The sequence below is a fragment of the Erigeron canadensis genome, chromosome 7, assembly GCF_010389155.1.
Source record: "Erigeron canadensis isolate Cc75 chromosome 7, C_canadensis_v1, whole genome shotgun sequence".
Classification (NCBI taxonomy): domain Eukaryota; kingdom Viridiplantae; phylum Streptophyta; class Magnoliopsida; order Asterales; family Asteraceae; genus Erigeron; species Erigeron canadensis.
In genome coordinates, this window is record NC_057767.1 from 10,615,203 (window position 1) to 10,639,164 (window position 23,962).

The window sequence follows — 23,962 nt, forward strand, 5'->3', positions numbered from 1 at the left end:
GATACTCCGACGACGACGACCATCTCCGGAGAAACTTACACATGTGTAAGTACAACTTACACATGTGTAAGTTAACTTTCCGGCGAGAATCAGGTTCATTTTCGGGTGTTTACGGTACGGGCCAGAGTCCCTTATCCGTTCTAAACTTAACCGTCAAGATACGCATATGGGAATCGTATGGATTTGATGGGCGGCGATCCAAGAGATGGTGGCGGTGTGCTACGGTATGGGCTCCGCCCTTGCTGCCGACGCTGGGTGGTCGAAGATGATGGTGGTTGGTGGTGGTTGTCTCGCGAAGGAAAAAACCTAGAAATTTTAAACGCTAAAATGCTAAAAAAAAAAAAGAGTTGTACTTACACGTGTAAGTTAGTTACACATGTGTAAGTCTCGCCGGAGATGGTCGTCGTCGCTGGAGGATCATGGTGGTGGTTGGAGATGATCATGGTAGTGGTGGTGGTGGTGGTCGAAGATGGAAGGAAGAAGAAAGAATAAGTGTGTAAGTTAAGTTACACATGTAGTTACTATAACACTCCGGTGAGAACACCTTAAAAACATCATTTTGATGCATTAAAAGTCCATAAAACTAACATAGTGCATAACTAACTATCATTATTTAAGTGTTTAACAACACATTCATCCGTCAAAATCAAAATAATCATGTTTTTTGTTTTGTGCATCCATCTTGGATGCATATTCATCAAAATGATGCATCCAACAAAAAACGTGATTTTTTTGATTTTGATAAATCAATGTGTTGTTAAACTTAAATAATGATAATTAGTTATGGACTATGTCAGTTTTATGGACTTTTAATGCATCAAAATGGTGATTTTAAGGTGTTCTCACCGTTCTTATTTTAAAACTGTTTTTATTTGATTGTCCCCCTATATATATATATATAAATGTTCATTTGAATTCTTAATTTTTCATGAAACCTAAGGACCAAATCCTAGCCATTTGATCATCTCAATCAATGGCTAGAATTGAAATTTATGCCTTAATTAAAAATAAAAACATGGAGGGGCATATATGTAAATTTGCTTAATAAAAAAAAACTTTCTTTTCCCCTTTCCTCCTCCTGATGGAAACACACACAAACACACTCTCTCCCTCTCTTCTCCTCCTTGGACGGTGACCACCACCACCACCACCATATCCGACCGCCACCACCACCACCACTACAATCTGGATCTTAGAAACAACAACAAGTGGAAGATGAAGTTTTAGATTTTATTAGAATGATATTTTATGTAGTTTATGTTTTTTATATAAAAAATGGATAAACAAACCATTTTTATCCATGATTTATAGTTTTTTTCTCTTATTTTTGTTTTTTATATGATAAGAAGTTGTATCTTTGGTTGTTGTTGTTTAAAATTTTTATGATGAGTTTTGCCCACAAAATGTTTGATGAAATGTCTAAACTAAAATGTATGTACTAAATCAAATTTGATTATATACGTATTTACTGATTGTACAACCAATCATACTTGATTGTACATAGATCTATTCTAAAATTTGAATTTGTTCAATTTGTGTTTTGTAACTTTGTTTGTGCAATCAAATTTGATTTTGTATTGAGGTTTTAGTTACTTGTGTTATTATGTCTAGAATCATATTTGATTTTACTCTTACAGTGTGAAAATCCTATATATAATAAACTATTCAAAATTAAAAATGATTTTACGCACACATTGTGAAAAACCTATTCAATATCTACTATTTAAAATCAAAAATGATTTTACGCATACATTGGGGAAAACCTATACAAAATCATATATGATTTTTTATAACATATTGAGACAAAACCAAATGAGTTCTATACAAAGAAAATCATTTAAAATCAAAATGATTTTACCCATAGAGTGTCAAAACCCTATACAAAATCATATATGATTTTATTCATACATCTAGCCAAAAAAAGTGAGTTCGATATCATTAAACATATTCAAAATCATATATGATTTTAAGCATACACTATGAAAAATTTATTCAAAATCATATATAATTTTACGTATAAAGTTGAGACAAGGCAAATGATTTCTATACAAATAAAACCATTTAAAATCAATTTTGATTTTATGCATACAGTTTGAAAAACTTATACAAAATCATATATGATTTTACACATACATTGTCAAGAAAATATACAAAATCATATATAATTTTGTGTAGCACATTGAGTCAAACCAAATGACTTCCTTAAAAAGAAATTTATTCAAAATCATTTTTGATTTTACTCATAAAGTCTGAAAACCTATTCAAAATCAAAAATGATTTTACGCATACATTGGGGAAAAGATATCATATATGATTTTGTATAGCACATTGAGACAAAACAAAATGAGTTACATACCAAGAAACCCATTTAAAATCAAAAATGATTTTAAGCATATAGTGTGAAGGCCCCGTGATCACACTTCCCCATCGGATTAGCTTTTAGCCCTCAAGGGTTTAGCTCTTAGGGTTTTAGAATGCAACTTTTCTAAAATGTATGCATAAAATCATAAATGATTTTGCATTGATTTTTAACATTATACATGTAAAATCATTTTTGATTAGCAATTAAGCTTTAGTTTTAACCCTACGACTTCAAACCATAAACTAAAGCGCGGGCCGCAGGCCCCCGTAATCACACTTCCCCCTCGGATTAGCTTTTAGCCCCCAAGGGTTTAGCTTTTAGGGTTTTAGAATGCAAATTTTCTAAAATGTATGCATAAAATCAAAAATGATTTTGCATTGATTTTGAACATTATGCATGTGAAATCATTTTTGATTAGAAATTAAGCTTTAGTCTAGGGTTTGAAGTTTTAGGGTTAGCCGTTATGACTTCAAACCATAAACTAAAGCGCGGGGCCGAAGGCCCCCGTGATAAAGTTTTAGTTTAGGGTTTGAAGTCGTAGGGTTAGCCGACTTCAAACCCTAAACTAAAACGCGGGCCGTAGGCCCCCGTAATCACATCGGATTAGCTTTTAGCCCCAAGGGTTTAGCTTTTAGGGTTAGAATGCAACTTTTCTAAAATGTATGCATAAAATCATATATGATTTTGTATAGCTTTTCCCCAATGTATGCGTAAAATCATTTTTGATTTTGAATAGTTGATTTTGAATAGGTTTTCAGACTTTATGAGTAATATCGAAAATGATTTTGAATGAATTTTCATTTTAAGGAAGTCATTTGGTTCGACTCAATGTGCACACAAAATCATTTATGAATTTTCTTGTAACTTGTTAATTTTCATATCGTTTTCGTGTTTGGAAAAATTGACACGATTAGTCATTGTTTTGTGACTTTCATCTTCGTATTTAGAAGCATATTTTAAAAACACAACAAACATAATGCCACCAAAATCTTCGGTCACTCACACTACAAGAAAATCCCGGCGATTTCGAAAAAAGTTGTCTTTGTCGAAAAAAGAACTCGTGATGAACTTTGCGAAGCTAGAAAAGAAAATACAAAAATGTTTTTTTCGACGAAATTTGCAACGAAAATCCGTCGAAATTATTTGTTATTATAGTTTTTATTTTTTTACAATAAAATTTTATATAATTATTTTCTTGCGACGTTTTTTAATTTTCTTTTACAAAGTACATCACAAATTTGTTGGTTTTTTTTCTTTTTTTATTACTTTTTTGTGACGAATTTCACCCCAATTTTTTGGCTTTTTCTTTAAAAAGCTCTTTTCTATTTGCAGAAAACCAACTAAGTATTTTTAAGCAATTGTCAAATAGCAGAAAGCAAACACGTTAGTTGCACATCTATATCAATAATCACGTCTCAAATATCACATCCCTGATGACCAACAAACAACATCATAATTATATTAAACAACCATAAGAATCCAAAGTTACCAGTTTACAATCGTCAGAACCATATATATTCCAACCTTAACATACCAACATTAAGCTAAAGTCTATGATTTAGATGACCCACCTTCATCTTCATCCTTTTGTCGGAAAGTACCACCTCTTTGTAAGACATTCGAGACTTGGGTTTGGATTTAACTTTGCATCTCTGACATCATTCAATTATCATCTGAGATTGCCATTGTTGTAGCTCACTTGACTGTTTCACTTCAATAATTCCTTCCATCTCAGCTTGTGAGAACATTCGTTGATCACTCCGTTGAGGTGAAGTTAGGGGTACAACTTGTTTCTTGAGAGTGTTTGTCGTGTGAGGAATGACTGGAATCACTAGTGATGGAACAATTGGTTCACCGTGATGTATCCACGTTTTGTAAGTTGTGCAAAAACCATTCTCATGTATGTGGCACTCTATTGTTGGAAGAGGCAACCAATAAACATTATTGCAACGATTACACGGACATCGAGCTTTATTTTGGCTATCCGTATAACTCTTACACCTCTCCATGAATGCATAAAGACCAATCAGATACTCTTTAGAAAATTTATTTTTTAAAGTAGTCCAACTCTTATCAATCGTCATAACTGCGTTAACAAACAATAATATCTTAACACATTTGAAAAACAAAACTAAGGAATTACGAGTAAATTGATAGGAGATCGCTTTGTAGCTTGGGTGACCGTCATAACCCACTTTTGAATGTATTGTCTCATTATCTCATATATAAATGAGTATAACTGATTTACTATTTAAGAAAAATTTGACAGTATTTCCTCTTAGATCTCTAAATATGTTTTAAACCCATATTTGTGGGAGCAAAGGAAAAATATTTTTTGAATATTTCTTAAACACTACACCATTTGTACACTTACAAAACATTCAAAAAGCAGTCCCTAAACTTGGGACTATTGAAACTAAGTTCTATTTTTTAGAACGACAGAACTTTTTATTAATATGTAAAACCCAACTAAAAAATACTAAAAAGTTAGTGTTACAAAATCTAGAGATACAATATTTAGACAAACTAGATTTAACCCGAAACTTATAAAATGGGGGAGAATAACATACATGACATACATACATCACATGGATACATACATTATATACATTTTACAATTATAATTAAATTTGAAAATGTATATACATACCATTATTAAAATTATTTATAAATATTTTTTTATAACCATGAATTGCCAAAAAAAACTAAACAATATAAAGAAAAGAAAATATATCAATCTTTAAAGCTTGAGGTCGGTCGTCTGGCTAGAGCGGTCGACTGGACGTGGTGGATGGTGGTGGTGGTACAAATATAAAGAAACAAAACAAAACTATTTATAGTTTTTGTAAAGAAAAGACAAAAATAAAAATAAAAATACAAGACATCATACCCAACGGCAGGTGTTGTGGCCGTTGTTTTCTGGTGGTGGTTGTCTAGCGGTGGTGCGGTGCTATTGGTTTATGGTGGGTGGTACCTACAAAATGATTTAAAAAGAGAGAAAGATTAATACTAAAATGATAAAAATTAAAAGAAACGATAAAATCAAATTTCAAATGGTAGAGGATTTTACAGCGGTGAGTGTGTGTGTTTTATTGGGTTGGTGTTGAAATGAAAATCTAGATCTAGTCTTTCCTGTTTTTACTGTTTTCCTTTTTACGACGAATTTTCGTCGCAAAAAACATTTACCCTCAGAGTGCCACCTACCACATCTATATCAATATTATGTATTGTAAGAGTTATATCAGCTCCAAAATATGCTTTCAAGGTTACAAGGTGTGAAGCTTTCCACTGCAAACGACTCATGGCTCTGGTCCTTAGATTCCTCATGTGGTTTCACAGTCAAATCCATGAAATCCTGTATTCAAACAACAACATTTGGACCCAAGCATTGGGTGCTCCCTTGGAACAAGCTCACTCCTATTAAAGTCAATGTGCTAGGTTGGAGAATTGAAATGTAGCGCATACCAACACATGATCAACTCATCAACAAGAACATCCCCATAACATCTTCAATCTACTACTTATGCAATCTCCAAAATGAGTCAACTGAACACCTGTTCATTCACTTCCAATTCACGAACATTCTCTGGGGTTACATTCAATCTTGGTGCAAAACAAACAGCTTAAAACCTATGAATCTAAAGCAACTTCTGAAACCCCACTTTCCCCCGGGCACAACCCTACGAAAGCAGAGACTTATACACCTTATCCATCGTGCATACTACCTTATCCATCGCGCATACTACTGGACGATTTGGAAATGCAGGAATGATTGTATATTCTCTAGAAAACAACCTTCTACTCGGTTCGCAATAAGAGACCTAAAAGGCACGAACTTTCAATGGTTATCAAATAGATCTACCTCCCTAGGAATCAACCGGCCCCAATAAAGTTGTTTCAATTTGTAATTCTTACTTTTATACGTTTCTCTGACCATTGTATGCTTCTCCTAGCTTCTCGCTAGAGTTCATATCAATAAGATTTCGTTTTTAATGTAAAAAAATATATATTATTTATATTACATTACTTATTTTGAATTTATTACTACATTAAATATTAATATTAATTACCACTAATAATTATTTAGTTATTGATTATTAATTATTAATTTGTCATTTTTTACTATTTAGTTATGGAAAATGCTAAAGGTAGGGCTTCACTTAACGTGCATAAAAAGGTTGTACATTTCCATATTAAATGTCGGCCCCCTAAATTTTATGGTAAGTGTACAACTAATTAATGCACCTTAACGAAAGCCCTAAGGGCTTGATTTAGCAAAACCGTTATTTATTATAATTTCAAATTTATTAGAAAAATAAAAATTAATTTTATATTGACTTCCAAAATCAAAAAATGTATTTTTTGTCGTTTGTTTAATGGTATTAACGTGATCAAAAAAATAATATTTATTTTATTTATAGACTACTACTAGATTTAGACCCGTGTCAAATATACAGATTGTTTATGATATATTAAAAATAAATTAAATATATGTAATCCGATAAAAGTTATGAAACAACCAACCAATGAATTCAAATATAAACAATGCAATTAAAATATGAAATATCAAACCTATAAATTCAAACATAAATAACGTAATACCGGAACATTGATAAAAACGTTTAAATTGTTCTTTTTTCAATATCCAGTCATGACTTGTTATTGTAACAGTTTTCTTAATAATATTATTAAAAAAACTTCTTGTAGATTTTGTGGTGTATATTTTTTTTCATAAAAGTTTTGAATTATATTTTGTTATATTTTGTTGTATATTTCTTTTTTCATTAAAGTTTTGGATTATATAGTTGTTAAGTATTAAATATATTATTTTCATTATATATAATCATTGATAATTTGATAAGTTATAATTATAACTGGATGAAGACTAATTGTAATCAAATTTAGTCAGGTATTTTTTTTTATAATTAATTTAATTAGTTGGATATCTGGGATAAACATCAGTTTTGTGAATATATAAGTATTTTTGGAAGAGATGCGAGAGAAACATATGAAGAAAAAATTGAGTTAATTAGGATATCTCATATTTTGAAGGACTATTTTGCCAATTTTTAAGCATTAAAAACAGGGAATTACTTGTATAGCTTAGCAGGTAATATATCCTTTTAATAAAGTTATTCTTTTAAGGAAATGTTTAAAAGTGTAAATTTGTGATGAAAAATCAAAAAGTGTAAATTAATTTAGACATGTGCCGATTTAATTAATTTTGAGAAATTGAGAGCTGTGATTGGTTAATTGAAGTTAGGTCAGTTGTCTGAGAAATTGAGAGCTGTGATGGTCAATTGAAATTAGGTCAGTTGTCTTTTAATATATATTAATATTAAGATTAAGATTAAGATTAAAATAAGATAAGATAAGATACTTAAAAGAGAGTCGACGATATGATATGACTGAGTTTGCATTGGCATCTTTTATTTGCATTGGCATCTTTTATGTTACGGTCCGATTTCATTTACAATTATATCCCAAAAGTGTTGTACACATTGGGCTGTTGAATTACATGAGAGTGCTCCTAACCGTCTCCCAACGCTTGCTGAGTTGGTTCTCGTTGGTTTACCGACGCTATTGGCAACGTCGTGTCGGTTTACTAGCTTGGTGGTTCCCCTCAATCCGAGTTGCTAGTTTTCTTCTTTTAATTTAATAAATAGTAGGATAACAATAAATAAAAAGAAAAAGATGAGAAAGTGATGGAGTCTTATCGACGGGGGTGTATACATTTGCTCGTAGAAGTACGGACGTGACGCTAATATTGTAAAACCTAAGAGCGCACCATTGGGAGGAGTGTGATGGACATTTTATTGTCTTGTCACCATGCAGATGACATTTCTAAAGCATAGAATAATTTTTTTCAATTTCCTGACAAGTAGGATTAAAAAGAATTAAAAATCAGTTAATATAGTTGAAAATGGCGGTTTGTTTTGTAATATCATCAGAAACAGATACACAATTTTTGCATCTTTGGTTCACCTTTTATTTCGTTCATTAATCTTCACCACCAAAAATATGTATTTTTCTGTCTAGAATCATGCCATTTGAGTTCATTTCTTCCATCTTTTTTAGCCATTTTGTATCCTTGATCTTCATGATTGTGGTTCAATATCCTGCAGGAGGTGGTTCTATTTCTTTCTGCACGAATGATCCTTAATTTCGAATATATGCTCCTGGCCGATTATGTCATGGCATTGCTGATTTTGTATAAATATATGATGTATATCTTTAAAATCCACTGTTGTCGAATTTCAACTTGTTCTCAAATTCACGACTAGTATGCGTGATTATATGTAGCGAATTGATCTGGGTGTTGATATTTATGTATGTATGGTCTATATGAGATTGAATGTGGCTAAATGGGTTCATGTTTTAGAACTTTCGGATGGATTCCTATAGTAGTTGTTATAGATTGTCAAGATTTTATGTTGAAGGATAGGAATGGGTAAAGTTTTTGATATATCAAAACTGTAGGTGAATCTTTGTGGGAGGTATGATTTGGAGCTGAACTTGCACAAAGTGAAACATCAGATACTAAATCGCAAAGATTGCTCATTGTTCTTGCTGGAAATTTTGTAGGTAATAAGTCCTCAATCATAAGAAACTTTGTTCTTTTCTACTTTTGCCGATCATAACGCAAATATATGTATCTTTAACAGATAGTATTATTTCAAAGGGGAATTACATACATTATTGGTAGATAGAAAAAATCAGTGTTTTTGAGTGTTTTTCCCTCTCATTGTTTGAGAAGAGAGGTAACAAAACACAATGAGGTCAAATAGTGCAGACGAGATAAATCTTGGCGACGAGCCAGGTGCACAAGATGAGAAGATATTTGTGTCTGTGAGGGTGAGGCCAATGAATGCAAAGGAAACCGCAAAGAATGATTTTTGTGATTGGGAATGTGTGAACAGTAACACCCTGGTATACAAGAATGCCGTGGCAGAACGATCAACGTACCCAAATGCCTATACATTTGGTAAGTAATATACTCTAAGGAATATGCAAATCATATGCGCGTAAAATACGCAGACTTTGTCCATTCTCATGTTTTTGCAGCAGAGTGTCCAGCTTTGTAAAGTATAGTTTTCATATATATAGTGTTTTAGGTCGACCCTACCTCAATCACAAGCACCATAATATTGCATGTTTTGATCAGAATCAATTTTCTCTTGTTACCCAACCTATCTGACCCACCCATTTTGCCACCTCTATCGGTGTGCATTGAGCATTTCGAAGTGTTTTATCATTCAGCTAGTGACGTGTATATTTACGTCTATTGGTATGGTTATTCTCACTCTTTATAAATGTGTTACATTGTGATGGTTGCTTTGGGAATAGACCGAGTTTATGGAAGTGAGAGTACAACACGACAAGTCTACGAGGAGTCAGCCAAAAGAGTTGCTCTTTCAGCTCTTGACGGCATTAATTGTGAGTTTTGTAACTAGAATTTCGACTTCTGATATTAAAACATATGCCTATTGAGTTGAGAATTAGACTATTTTCTACAGCAAGTATATTCGCATATGGGCAGACAAGCAGTGGGAAGACGTACACCATGACTGGCGTCACTCAATATGCAATATCTGACATATTTGACTACATAAGCAAGGTATTCTTCATGGTAAAACAACGAATGTGTTAATAAATCATTTCGTTGACTTCTTCTTATGGATATGATTTTATTTTCAGCAAATTGATAGAGAATACGTGTTGAAGTTTTCTGCCATAGAAATCTACAATGAATGTGTTAGAGACCTTCTTAGTGCAGATGGTACTCCACTTAGACTCCTGGATGACCCGGAGGTAAGTATCGTCCTTTAGGTATTGTCCTATTGGTTTAAAAGGGTTGATTAATTATGCAAAAGGCTAAGTTCTCTAATGGTTTTCCTCATCAACAGAAAGGGACAGTTGTAGATAAACTCACTGAAATCCAACTGGAGGATTGGACCCATCTAATGGAACTCCTTGCGGTGTGTGAAGGTATAATAGCATCCACTGTAACCATACTTTGCAGAAGAATGTACACTGCTTAAAAGTGGCAATATAGGCTAGTAGGACAGTTGGTTACATGCTAAGGTTTCGGGTCAAAACAGTTAACTTTTTATATTGACCGGGTTTTCCAAAAACACTTTTCCCTGAAATTCTTTCTTATCTCTTTAGCTATAAATATCAAGTCATAATCCATCTATTCCAATAAAATGGTCTAGAAGATGGATGCATTAAAAGCACACTTCGGATAAATTTTAACCCGCTTGACCATTTCATATATAAGCAGATGTGTCGATATCAATATATCTCATAATCAAACACTGATAGTGTATTTGGTAATGCATCTTTGCAGCTCAAAGAAAGATAGGGGAGACATCTATGAATGAAATGAGTTCAAGATCTCATCAGATTATCCGACTGGTATCCTATTCATAATATGAGTACTTAGCAGCATGAACAAACTTTTAGTTTCTTAGATCATGACCCTTGATTGTAATTCTTAAAATTTTTCAGACAATTGAAAGTACTGCCAATGAATTCTCAGTGGACAGTGCAAGCACTCTTACAGCTACTGTGGTATGAATGTACTGTTATACATAACCACTACCTTAAATAAATTATCTATAATACTTCTTGTTATATATTTTTGAAATAAAATCTAAATAAATGTAATGTCTCTTTCCTCTTTTTTTTGGTAGAACTTTATTGATCTAGCAGGAAGTGAACGTGCTTCTCAAACATTATCAGCTGGTAAACGGCTGAAAGAAGGTGGTCACATTAATCGCAGTTTACTAACACTAGGAACTGTTATCCGAAAACTGAGGTTTGAACTTTCATTGGTTGATTTTCATGTTTCCAAATTATAGTAGAACTAAATGTTGTATACACATCCCACTATCCCAGCAATGGTAGCCTAGTGGTGTAGGCATGCAACATAAAAGCAGAGGTTAGGGATTCATATCAGGCCCCACATAACCACAATATTATGCAATTTACAACTTCTCATGTTGGCGGTGAGACTGGTGAGGGACCCATAATGGGGTCGGCTATCCTTTTTCTTATATAAAATGTTCTAACTATTATAAAAATGGAAACTTTCCCATTAATGTACTCTGATCATGTTTACTGTTTAACTTCAGTATGATGGTGAATTTTTTATATATATAACAAAATGAGTGCTGTATAATTCTGTGAAATAATGTAGTCCAGAAGTTATGGAATATACTGACCAAATGGATTGCAAGAATGAAAATGAAGTACAAGAAAATAGATTCAAACTGAAAAACAGCTTGAAAACTAACACAAAAAAAAGTTGCAAACTTTACTTATTAACAAGTCAATTCAAGTCATGTTCATCTCTAATGGGTCAAACACTTGAAATATTAAGCACAAAAGCTAATATACAGGCATAAGAGGAAAAACCTACACATGATTTGAATAAGTTGATACTATGTTTTTCTAAACGCCTTCTTAATTGACATCATTTTCTATTGACTGGATGCAGCAAAGGGAGAAATGGTCATGTTCCATACAGAGACTCGAAGCTAACAAGAATACTACAAAACTCTCTTGGAGGCAACGCACGAACAGCGATAATATGTACTTTGAGCCCTTCACATGCTCATCTTGAGCAGTCAAGAAACACCCTTCTATTTGCTGTTTGCGCCAAGGAGGTCAGGACCAGTGCGCAGGTTAACGTGATCATGTCAGAAAAAACATTGGTAAAACAGTTGCAACGAGAAATGGCTAGATTGGAAAATGAGTTGAAGAATATGTCGGGGTCAACTAATGATTCTGAGGCAATACTTAAAGAAAAGGAGCTTCATATACAAAAGGTCAGCAAGCAATTACAATACTAGTTAAGCACAAGTTTGTGCCGATTGTTTTCTTAAATCTAGACTAAAATGTCGGTGGTAGAGGTGTCAAAATAGTCAATAGGCAGGTTGGATATTTGGGTGATCTTTTTCTATGTTGTACACCTGCACATTTGAAACATTTCCGTTTGTTTTGCAACGGATCAAAACAGGGTCAGGTCAAAATGGAAAATATTCGTATGGGTTGAAATGCGTCGGGATCAGTATGTGTTAACTTGATAACTTTAGGTAAAAAAACTACTTTGAATACCAAAATGACTTGCAAGGTTTTGTTCATCAAAAAGAAACTTTGCACAATCCCATAGAGGTGATCAGGTAGCAAACACTGGGATTCTCCAAAGGAAGTATCGAGTTTGATTCCAACCGAGTTCAATTCCTTGGGTTGTCTTGCTATCCATATAAGAAGAAAAAAAAAAAAAAAACTCGACTTTCTGGGCACTTTGAACCCAGTTCCGTTAAAGCTAGTGTTTTTCCAAAAAAGTCATAGATAAGTTATCCTATTATAAGTAAATGCCAAAATGGAAGGAGTCAATGAACTATCCACCCATAATTAGTGGTAAGTAATAGAGCTAATAATCGATTAACTCAGTAACTTTCTTTAACTGTGCCTCCCAGATGGAGCAAGAGATAAAAGATTTGACCCAGGAACGTGATCTTGCTCGAATTCGCCTAGAAGAAATATTACAAGCAGCTGGAGGCGATCAAAATTTACCGCCATGGGTATGTTACCATTCCTGTTAATCAGTAACACTATTTATGAACAAAAGCATATGAATTTTATCTTAGAACCTTCATATAATCATGTAGATCGATCTTAGTTCATGGGACGGAAATTCTGTATCTACCCATCAGCATAGCAATTCATGGGATGGGCATTCTCCGTCTAGCCACCATCATAGCAGTTCATGGGATGGACATTCCGCATCAGAACCTTATGAGGTAGCGGCTGAAGCTCCTCTTCCCTCCACTGCTTCAGTCAATACATACAGTTTCCCAAAGAACCATAAACTACACAATCCAAATGAGGACCACTACTCTTTTGATCCTATCACCCCGCGTGATTTTATGAATCAATATTTCGGACCTGACCCAACCCAGGAATGGGAAAAGTCTTCTAAAAGAACGAGGACCAGGTCAAATTCAGTAGATAGCAGCAAAGAAGTAGAACTTATCGAGAAAGATGAGGCCGATGATGATAATGATACAGATACCGGCGATCATAACCAAAATGTAGACAATGTGAATGATGTTGAAAATAAACATGAAGAACAATCTCCTCATTTATCAGCATCTCCTTCAAGAAGCACAAGTTCGAAAAGAAGCACAAGTTGCTCTGCGATTGTTGAAGGAAATCTATCTGAAGTAGCTGAAGAGAATGTGATAGCTGAATCAAAATCAGATTCGGATCTAAGAAAACTATGTCAACAAGATTCTCAGGGTTCAACCAAGAGCGTTGATGAGGATGAAAAGCAGCAATCAGATGGAGGTATGATTAAAACACTAGAAAAAGTCATGAAAGAAGACCTAAGAAGAGCGTATGATTACTGCGCGGTAAGGATGATGCTCTCTCACACTATTATCAGTTTACATCGACATGGAAAAATAGGCAGGTTGGGTAACAAGAAAAAAGGCACAGGTCGGGTTGACCAGAAACTCTTTCTCCCCAAAATCTAAAACATTGTTACTGTAAATAAAAGCATGGCAAATCCGAGTACAAAAACTATATTACTGCAATAATTTCTCATACATAAATATCATTATTATTATATTGAGATAGTTTTATGTACTAAAAGAGAAATTTTAGGCAACATATGACCCATTTGACCTGTACCCTTTTTAGCCTTTTGTTTTGTTTGACACGTTAGAGATAAATGGGTCACCATCGCCTACCATTCTTAATACATGTGGTTCTTACTGTTTTCATATCAGACCAAGGCTACACCTAAAGCTGCAGAATCAGAAGATACTTTCAAAGACTGTTTTGACTGGTCTTTGATGTTTGAGGAGCAAAGAAAGCAGATAATTGAGCTATGGAATGAATGCAACATACCATTGCTTCACAGGACCTACTTTTTCTTGCTCATCAAAGGAGAACCATCAGACTCTGTATATATTGAGGTGGAGCTGAGACGACTAGCTTTCCTCAAGAAAACACTGGATGAGGTTGCAAGGTAATTCACTTATCACATTCCTTTAATGATCCAACGGTGTGAAAATGTTGCAAGTTATTTCTGTTAAATTGACCAGGAACCACCATTGAAAAAACTATTGCATCCAGTTCTACTCAAATGAATATCTCTTGAATATAATGTCAATTTCAACCCATTTACAAATGTGTTTAGTGGGTCAACCAATTATTTATAATAATTATATGGTTTCACCTATATTCCTAAAGACCTCATATTTTATAAGGTATTACTAATTTGACAATAAAATCCTGATCACTTTTCTTCATAACGAACAGTGCAAGGGCTTTGAATCTCGAGAGAGCGATGCTATGCAGGAAACTTTTGAAGAAATTCACAGCAAAGGAAAGAGAGGCCTTGTTCGAGAAATGGGGCATTGATTTAGAATCGAGAAATAGGAGGTTCCAATTGGCTCAACTTTTATGGACAAAAACAGATGACAATGAGCATATCAGCGACAGTGCTAACATAGTCGCAAAACTGGTAGGGCTTATAGAGCCAGACAATACACCAAAGGAACTATTTGCACTGAGTGTCGCTCCCAAACAAGAAGCACCTCGCAGCTTTCTCTCCACTTGGAGAAACAGCCTCTCATTGCTAAGATATTAAGTTGTCATGGTTTTAAAGATATCTTCTATAACTAACAGATAAAACTTGCTAATTTACTAATAATATTGTCACATAATCATATCCTGCCCTGTTAAATATACATTCAAGTTCAGCTATTTGATGCACACTTTTGAGATCTTTTTGGTAAATCTTTTTCAATTGCCAGATTGGTCGAAACCACAACATGTTTGTACTTATTTGTCTATACTTCATTGAATAAAAATTGTACTAGTAACACTTTATCAGGTAGAATGATACGCTTTATAAAAGTGATTATGATATATAATTACCACAACACTGCTAACTCTAGAAAATACCTTTAATATGTTTCTATTGTTAGGAATATGTAATTAATTAATAATGATATATGCACATGTGTTCCCTAAATGATCTGAAAATGAGAAACAATAGATATGTTGATCAAAAAATTTAAATTTGGTTATTATAACTTGAAATCACAATAATATAAGAACCATTTTTAAGACACATACAAACCACCTCTAACTATACAAACTTCTAATTTGTTGAGCAGCGCCTAGCACACTTGTGATGGATATGATAGAGCAACATATCTTTCTATTGCTGATTGATCTAAAAATGAAAATACAGAAAGAGAGAGGGAGAGAAAAAGTTACACGGTATGTAGTTGCAGACTATGATTTAAGGACAGCTCCCTTTGTGATTTTCCATCCTGATTTGGCATATGACATCTCATAACGTGTTGTGTAGGTTGAATTGTATGAGTCATTATGTTCTGGGTGGGCCAAATCGGTCAACTTAGCAGACTCTTCAAGGGTTGCTTCCACAACGGCTAAATGCCCATCAAGTGAAATGGTAACACTATCAATGGTAATGTTTAGCAAAGTGTAGTCCCAGAACCATCCATGCTGAGCAATTTCTGTTGCTCTTTCGAGCCATATCTTGAGCATTTGACCTTCCAACACCTGCAAAGTTTGAAAATTGCCAACTCTGATCAGAGTTTAGTTCAATCAGGTCAAATGCCAAATGGTCATGAAAAAGATGAAGAAAAGGTCAAACTGGTTAACTGATTTACCATTATATTTGTAATAATGTTGTATTTATAGCCATAACTAGTGCACTAAGCAACTAACTTACTCATTAGTAAATGAACAAAGAAGTGTTTGCACCCAACCAGTCCCGTTGCATTTGATCCTATACTAAAAAATGCCCCGTATCAACCAGACTTTATTTTAACCTGTTACCGATCCGCCCGTATTGCTGTTTCTAGAAGTAAGCAAAGCAATTACCCCTAAGTCCTTAACCTCTCCTATACCTATAGAGTACCTTGTTTGGAATGGAACTAAAGTAAATTACTGAGTGGTCCGTTATCATTGGATAAAGAGTTAGTTACTTAAACGGTACCTAACGTTTGTGCGATATTGCTGGTTTTGATACCTTTCCTTTCGAAATTACGCGGATCATACCTAACGACTAACGTTTCTAAAAGACTAAAACTCCACTCGGACCATACTGGAACCAAACGTCGTTGATGGCCGTTAACCCCCCCCCCCCCCTTCCCCAACCCACGTGACTTGCACGTGAGGGGTAAAAATGTAACATCGCGTTTCTTAATTACTTAAATGGTACCTAACGTTTACACGATATTGCCGGTTTCATACCTAATGTTTACTTATTAATTTTTTAATTATTTTTTTGTATTATTTTTATTTTGAAAGGTGAATTTCGCTTTAAGCCAATGTATTAAAAACCGATATTTTAATCATACCGGTGTGGAAAAACTTATGGTATTATCAATATTACTCGAAATACTGGCCGTTACAACTATTTTTAATTTTTTTTTTTTTATAAAAATTCTCCAAAACGTGTTACAATTTAACGAAAATAGTAAAAAATGCACTTATAATCCACTCAAAAATAATACCAAATAGGTAATTCATAAAAACATATAAGTTTTAAAGTTCACAAATAACCAAAAAAAAGCAATAAAGTATCATAAAAATAATTTTAAAAAAATTTCAAACTTTCTTTTTTAAAAATATCGGAAATACCGCAACGGTAATACCGGGAATACTATAAATACCAGCCGGTATTTAAAACATTGTTTTAAGCTTCGTGTCGCGATTCGACAGCAGGATGTCTAGCATACATTGTCGTTAGGGTAAAAAAAGACAACATATGTTAGACCTATCGTGACACGAAGTTTCAAGCGAAATTCACTTTTCGAAAAAAAATAACAAAAAAAATAATAACTAAACATTAGGTATGAAACCAACAATATCGTGCAAACGTTAGGTACCATTTAACTAATTAAAAAACGTTAGGTATGATCTGCGTAATTTTGAAAGGAAAGGTATCAAACCAGCAATATCGCGCAAACGTTAGGTACCATTTAAATAATTAACTCTTGCATATATGTTAAAGCCTACTATAGTACTACCTTATATACCTACAATCATCCATGAGACTATGAGAGTGGAAGAGAATGGGCCCTTATCTTAATAGATGATATATTGCCGAGTGTGCATTAGATTAATGTTAGGCATATGAGGTACTAAAATTAGGACCATTATTATCACTTTACTAATGAATTGATAGTAATGATTCGACAGTTATAGATGATCGACAAACAGACAATCGATTTCCTTGAAATTTATGGCCTGATTAGTACAAGTTTTCTAATGCATGAACGCATTCACTATAGCAAGTGAAGAAGAACTATAATCGTAGAAAACCAGCAGGTTTATGAAATTTACCATGGAACTTAATCCTATTTAAGCATTTTTTAAGATTCAACTATCTGGGACACTAGATTGTATATTCAAGAAACCATTATGGCATTATGAGAGTTGGATGCTCTGGTGCTAACAGCAGTTTATGTTTAAAAGTGTATATAAATACAAATATGTTCAAACTTTTCATGAAATTATATAAGCAATGAATAAACAGTTCCTAGACAACTAGATGTGGCAATTTGGACCCACTTGTTAAAGATGAGTCTAATTGTTTCTAAAAGATCAAAGAGACTTGGTAGTTAAATAAAAATAAGCGGTAAAACATTCTGACCTCTGACAATTTTGTGTAGCAATGATCAGGTCCAAGAGCCTGAGATTTTATGCTTTGCCACTTGCGAACTAGACTTTCGGCAAATCTTGCATCCATTCTAGGTATTTCTTCAGTGTCTTCAGCTATAGAGTCCCCTGTAAGTAAAGAATGAAAGATAGGTGAGCTTAGCAAAACAACTGAACAAGTCATAGATGGTTGAAAGATTTCAAAACAAAAAGTGGTTTAATATGAACACTGATAATCCACTACTTTTATTAGAGGTGACAATTAGAGCAATTTACTTGTCTCGAATGAATCAAATCTAAACATTACATAAAAAGGGAACACGTCAAAACACATATAACCTCCTAAATTATGTTACCCAAAGATTTTGATAAAGCAATAATACTGTTTTTGAGAAAACTGTTAACAATTAAACATGACCCGCCCATTCCACCCAGTTAAACTGACCCGTTTCAACCCAATCCTGTTACTCAGCCTGACCCATCCAACTTGCTAACTCTGTATTTAATGGATGACTTCTAAATAATTAGGTGTGTGGTGGTTCCTACCAAATACAACATCAGAAAGAATAATAACAACTACTGATTAAATAAAATGCTAATTGTAAGTGTTTCATTATACAAAACACAGTTTAACATGTTTTTTATATATCATACCCACATTGATGACATCTGAAGCAATAGCAGAACCAATTTCTTTAAGGGGGGTAGATACTCTCTTGGCCGGCATAAGTTTCAACACCGCGAAAGTCATAAATCCGACAAGCACACCGCCAGCCATGATCTTGACAGCCAAATCTTTTATCCGGTTAGTAATCAGTTCTTGTTCTTCATTCTCATTTAAAGGACTTTCCGCAGGAACATCAACTATATCAGCAACCACACCTCCATTGTCAAACTCAGTTTTAACCACAAAAGAATCACCAAACTCGCTTTTATCATTACGTCTGACACTCTGTGACTCCTGTCCAACAGGAAAGACCTTCTGTAAAGCCTGAATTGCACTGACTTTTACACTGTCAAGAACTGCAGTAGCTTCAGCACCAATCCTAGCAATAGCAGCTGCTGCTGCCAGCGGTGAACCACCAACTCCCTCTAACCGTTCTAAATATCTCAGTACAACAGGATCATCATAGTAATCACCAAGCTTAAACTGGACATCAGTTGTCTCTCTAAATCTAGGAAAAACCACCTCCATCAACCATGTTTCCAATAACTTACAGAGACCAGGAAGGAGATCGTTCTCGGGATCATCTCTAGAATTTTCCATGACAAATGTAGCAATAGATGGATCTCTGTATGGTGAGTTCTCATCGTTTAAACCTAACCATGAACGACATTCATCAACTTCCCCAACAAGAAGTGAGCAGAGACCCCGCTCTAATGCAAAGTCTACATCACGGTTTTCTCTTACGTTGTACATGAGAGATGGATTACCCAAGGATGTTACTTTGATTTGTTGAAGTTGTAGGAATAAGTTGTTAGCATCTTTAATATGATGAGGCTGTTTACCCATAAAAGCTCGGGTAACAAGTGCTAAAGCAACTCCATAAACTTCAAAACTTTCTGCTGGTATGTTATCTGGTGTGGCAGCAAAAAGTTCAACCTTAAATGAAAAGGTAAAAACAAGAATCAGAAACATGAATACAGAACAAAGACCATCAAAACTGGGAGTCAATCATTTGTAAAAGGTCTGGAGATGGGTGGGTAGAGTGGATGGGGTAAAGGTCAAAGCACACAGTTTTTGGTTTAGGTATGTCTGGGTAATTTTACCTTTTCAAGAATACGTAGTGTGTCAAACATAAAGTTAGATTGTTTTATTACTAACTTTTTAAAAGAAAGATTTCAGAAATACTTGATTGATCTCATTATAGATTTTAAGGGGTCGACATTGCCCCCACTATTTGAATAAGACGTCAGAAATTGAAGGGGATAAAACAAAGTACATCAAAGGGCTAACCTGCTCTGATGCAGTCATTCGTAAAAAAGCTTCATTCATGAAATCTTCACGCGTGAATCCTCCGGGAACAGCTGCGGCACCACCACCTCCAACAGCCCATAAAATGTTACGCACACCTTGAAGACCTTCTGTTCTTTTTGCTCGGTGCTCATCATCGAGAGGCAAAGCCAAAAGCTCCAGCACATAACGTGGGTTTATCTCTTCCAATGTTTCATCAATTTGTGCTTGTAAATCTGGTGCAAGACTGCTTGCACCTTCTTCCTGAGTGGCAGAAATATATATAAGAACCAAATAATTTTCGAGCACACAATACTGATCACAGAGTTTTAAGAACTTAAAATACCTTCTATCTCAAGCTGATGTGTCAAAAAATAAAACATCTGGTTTTTCATTTTGTAAACACAGAAGAAAGTAAACTGACTTTTATAAAAATACAACATTCCAAATTTCTAAGAGGACAAACAAATTTAAAAAAATTTATTACAAAAAATGTTTATTCAGATTAGATCCACACGAGAACTGTTAATTAAAAGTCTTACCTGTAACAACTTTAGCGCCCTCTCTAGCAACTCACAACCCTTAATATAATCAGGAGGAGACATGGCCATAGTGTCCCTTGAGATTTCAACATATGAGAGTGCCATTGCTAACACAACATCCTGCTTGAACGACTTAGGTAGCCTCTCTTTCAGTAAACTCTCACCAATTTGAAGGACAACTTCATCCTCTCCACTTTCTTGCAACACGCACAAGGCTCCAGGAACCTAAACAAGTTTTAGCCGCAATTTATTCTTAATCAATCTCGTTATTTAAAAACCACAATCAGGACTAGCTAGTAATTAAAATCTCGTTTTTAAAAAACCGAAAATTGAATATATTTAGTTTGGGTATATTTCATATACAATTCTGCATAGTCGCAACTTTAATGATCAGAACACTTTCCAGAAATATATTTTATTTCGGTAGAAGATTCTATAATAAATGTAAACTCTTGTACATTATTACACAGTGACAAAAACCCATTTGCAGCGCTAGATGTCAATTTTAAAGCTACCATTGAAGAGCACAATGAATGTAAAACTTAAAAGATCATTTTTGAAGGTTTGTGAGATTGGACACTATGCATGCCACTAAGCTCATGAACGCTTGCATGCCACGAAGCTCATGAACGCTCAATATATGCAACCAATTTCAGTATAAAAGGAAAACTAGAAAATTGCTCGGAAAGTCCGACACTATTGTTTGTCATTCTTTCTTAACGTAATCATTAATAATATTCCTAGATTTTAAAAAGAAATCAAATTTAATTTATTATTAACACCCAACTTCAACATCTTAGAATAGTTGATCACCCATTTGTTTATAGAAACTAACATTAGAAAAGGTGCATTATCGCTATGATTTATCGTTAGCTAGGTTTAACGATGTTTACTTGAAAATAGCCACTCAACTTAATCAGATTCTCTTAGCTAAAACACTTAACTGCTACTAAAGTGCCAAGAAGAATTTTCACTGTTTCAAAAACGAGAATTTCATTAAAAAAGGTAACATAATTACACAAATTTTGTAATCACGGTAACCATAAATGATTTTTTGAGCCAAATAGAAAGCATACTTCCAACTTCACTACATATATTATATATATATATCGATAAATTATACCTTTTCTTGGACAGCATATTTGTTTTGCTTATTTATAAAATCTTAGTTATTATGTAATCTTTTTCTAGAGTCTTTCACATTATATCCCTTTTTTAAACTAAAAGTGACCTTATAATCAATCCAATTTTCTTCAAAATCATATATGGTTCCCCTAACTAAAAAATTTGTGTGATTATGTTACCGTTTCTAAAATTTCCCTTTGAAAATACAAAAACACAAAACATATAAAACTTCAACCTTCACGCGATTAAAAGGCAGTTTAGGCTTCCCTAAAGATATTTACACGAAACTTATCACTCAACATAATCAACGTATCCCAAATTCAAAAACTAGATTAGGTAACCCTTACAATTGCGTTACTTTTTCCTTTCCAAGAATTTCCATACAAGAGTACGAAAACACAAAACAGTATAGCATGTTATTCCTAATGTACAATAATATATATGTATCTATGTGTATCTAAAGTATAAACATGTTAAGCAAAATCCATAAGATATGCTAATACAAATATATATGTACATACATTGTCCCAAGGAACATCAGTAAGTATGGTATCAAACTCATCATCAACAAGTCCTTGATTATACTCTCGTTTTGTCCGAGGATTACTCAACGTCTCACACGCCGCCATCAATATCTGTCGTCGACTAATCAACGCCTCGTCGCTATACCCGTATTGAGGCAATTGTTTAAGGGTTTTAGTTTCATAACATCTTCTAATTCCATCACTTAAAAAATGGGGTTCAGCTGACAAAACTTTATAGAAATCAATGGGCATTGCCACGTGGCGGTCGGATATGGAGTTGGGAGGAGGGTATTGGAGAGGTGAAGTGGGTGGTGAGTCGGTGGGGTTGGTTGTGGTTGGAGGGAATTGGAAGTCGGAGAAAAGACGGTTGGCCCATTTGCTGGCGGAGAAAGTGGTGGTGGTGCCGTTGTTCACGGCGGAGGTTGGTTTAAGTAAGTGGTGGTGTTTTTTAGGGTTTGATGACGGTGGAAATGGGGTGATGTAAACGCCGAGATGGAAAGGAGTTAGGGATTCCATTGGAGAAATGGAAATGAGAATGTGAAAATGTCTTTTTTTTGTTTGTTTTTGGAGTAGCGAGGACTATAGAGATAGATATTTGTATAGAAATTAGAAAGTGTCGTTTTTCATGTTTTTTTTAAACCAGTAGGAGTAGGAGTAGGACTCTCCCTATAGGTACCTCATCTTTACCTCTTCTACACCTCTTTCACACTGCTATATCAGCTTTTTTTTCTTTTCATCCACCTCTTCCACAATCACCCCTTTCATACTAAAGGAGACTTATCGAGTGACATCACAATTGTGTGTTGTCAAGCAAACAAGTCTTCCACATTGAAAGTATAATGTCAAGTGCTATGTATTTTATGGTGTATTTGGTGTGTGTGGGGCATGTTTGAGAAGGGGAAAAAAAGGCAGGTTTTCAAATAATGCCTTTGGCGGGAGTATGGTGGCTAGGTGTCAAGGTGGCATGGCCTTTTAAATTTTGAATTCTGAAGGTGGGATGAAAGATTAGTAGAGGGAAAATTTGAAAGTGGGAGGAAAGAGAGTAAAGGGAAAAAAGAGGGAGAAAGACTAAAAAAGTTTTATAATCATTAGATCTAGAGATTTTCATATTTCTCACTCTAAAATCAAATCTACAAATTTTCATTTACATGAGATTAAACTATCATAGATTAATGGATATGATGATGATGATGATGATGATGATTACGGTGTTTATTGCTGATGGCTTCTGGAGATAAACAAAAAAATTTAGGCCGGACAAGGAAAGATATATCATCATCTTGATGTTCTTCATCCATTGAAAAGCCTATTATCAAGGTATATGTATACTTTGATTGAATGGGTCATGATCATATATATGCAAAATCGATTTTTTTTGTAAAACAAAAAACCAATTTAATTGATTAGCAATGATCAGTAACAGTAACTAAGTTAAGATTATGAATAGTAAGTGATGGACCTTCTTGAAATTTTATCACACGAGCAGGGACCCGGATGTGGAGAATAGAGGCTGGTATGGATGGTATGTGCTATTTTTGATCTTTCTTAGTTTGTACACTTTGGTTTGTTTTTGAAATTTTGGGTTATGAAATTTGATATTGTGTGTTTTGATTGACAGATTTGTTTTTGATCTTTAACCTAATTTTGTTTTTTTTTGTTTTTGTTTTTGTTTTTTTTTTTTGCTTTATGTTAATTTCAGTTTGATATTTATGAGCTTTTGATGGCAAAGGTGGTCCCA

At 34.1% G+C, this 23,962-nt stretch overlaps 2 protein-coding genes across 3 annotated transcripts; one reads left to right on the top strand and one right to left on the bottom strand.

The window, feature by feature from the left end:
- The first annotated feature begins 9,059 nt into the window (after positions 1-9,059).
- On the top strand, positions 9,060-15,271 carry LOC122607691 (kinesin-like protein KIN-7F). The gene is made up of 13 exons (XM_043780714.1): positions 9,060-9,347; positions 9,710-9,799; positions 9,880-9,980; positions 10,061-10,174; positions 10,270-10,351; positions 10,713-10,780; positions 10,874-10,936; positions 11,059-11,183; positions 11,865-12,195; positions 12,850-12,954; positions 13,042-13,785; positions 14,164-14,405; positions 14,699-15,271. Exons 1-13 carry the CDS (start codon positions 9,137-9,139, stop codon positions 15,027-15,029), a joined length of 2,607 nt encoding a protein of 868 aa, XP_043636649.1. The 5' UTR covers positions 9,060-9,136; the 3' UTR covers positions 15,030-15,271.
- A 172-nt stretch (positions 15,272-15,443) lies between these two features.
- LOC122607788 (protein ACCUMULATION AND REPLICATION OF CHLOROPLASTS 6, chloroplastic) lies at positions 15,444-22,782 on the bottom strand. 2 transcript variants are annotated; one of them, XM_043780836.1, is made up of 6 exons: positions 22,222-22,782; positions 20,576-20,800; positions 20,037-20,297; positions 18,734-19,682; positions 18,075-18,208; positions 15,444-15,973 (listed from the first exon to the last, which is right to left on the bottom strand). In XM_043780836.1, exons 1-6 carry the CDS (start codon positions 22,738-22,740, stop codon positions 15,683-15,685), a joined length of 2,379 nt encoding a protein of 792 aa, XP_043636771.1. In that variant the 5' UTR covers positions 22,741-22,782; the 3' UTR covers positions 15,444-15,682. The 2 variants fall into 2 exon arrangements, with proteins under 2 accessions (XP_043636771.1, XP_043636772.1); XM_043780837.1 differs by lacking the exon at positions 15,444-15,973 and having other exon boundaries at positions 18,110-18,208; positions 18,738-19,682.
- Between the last annotated feature and the right edge of the window lie 1,180 nt (positions 22,783-23,962).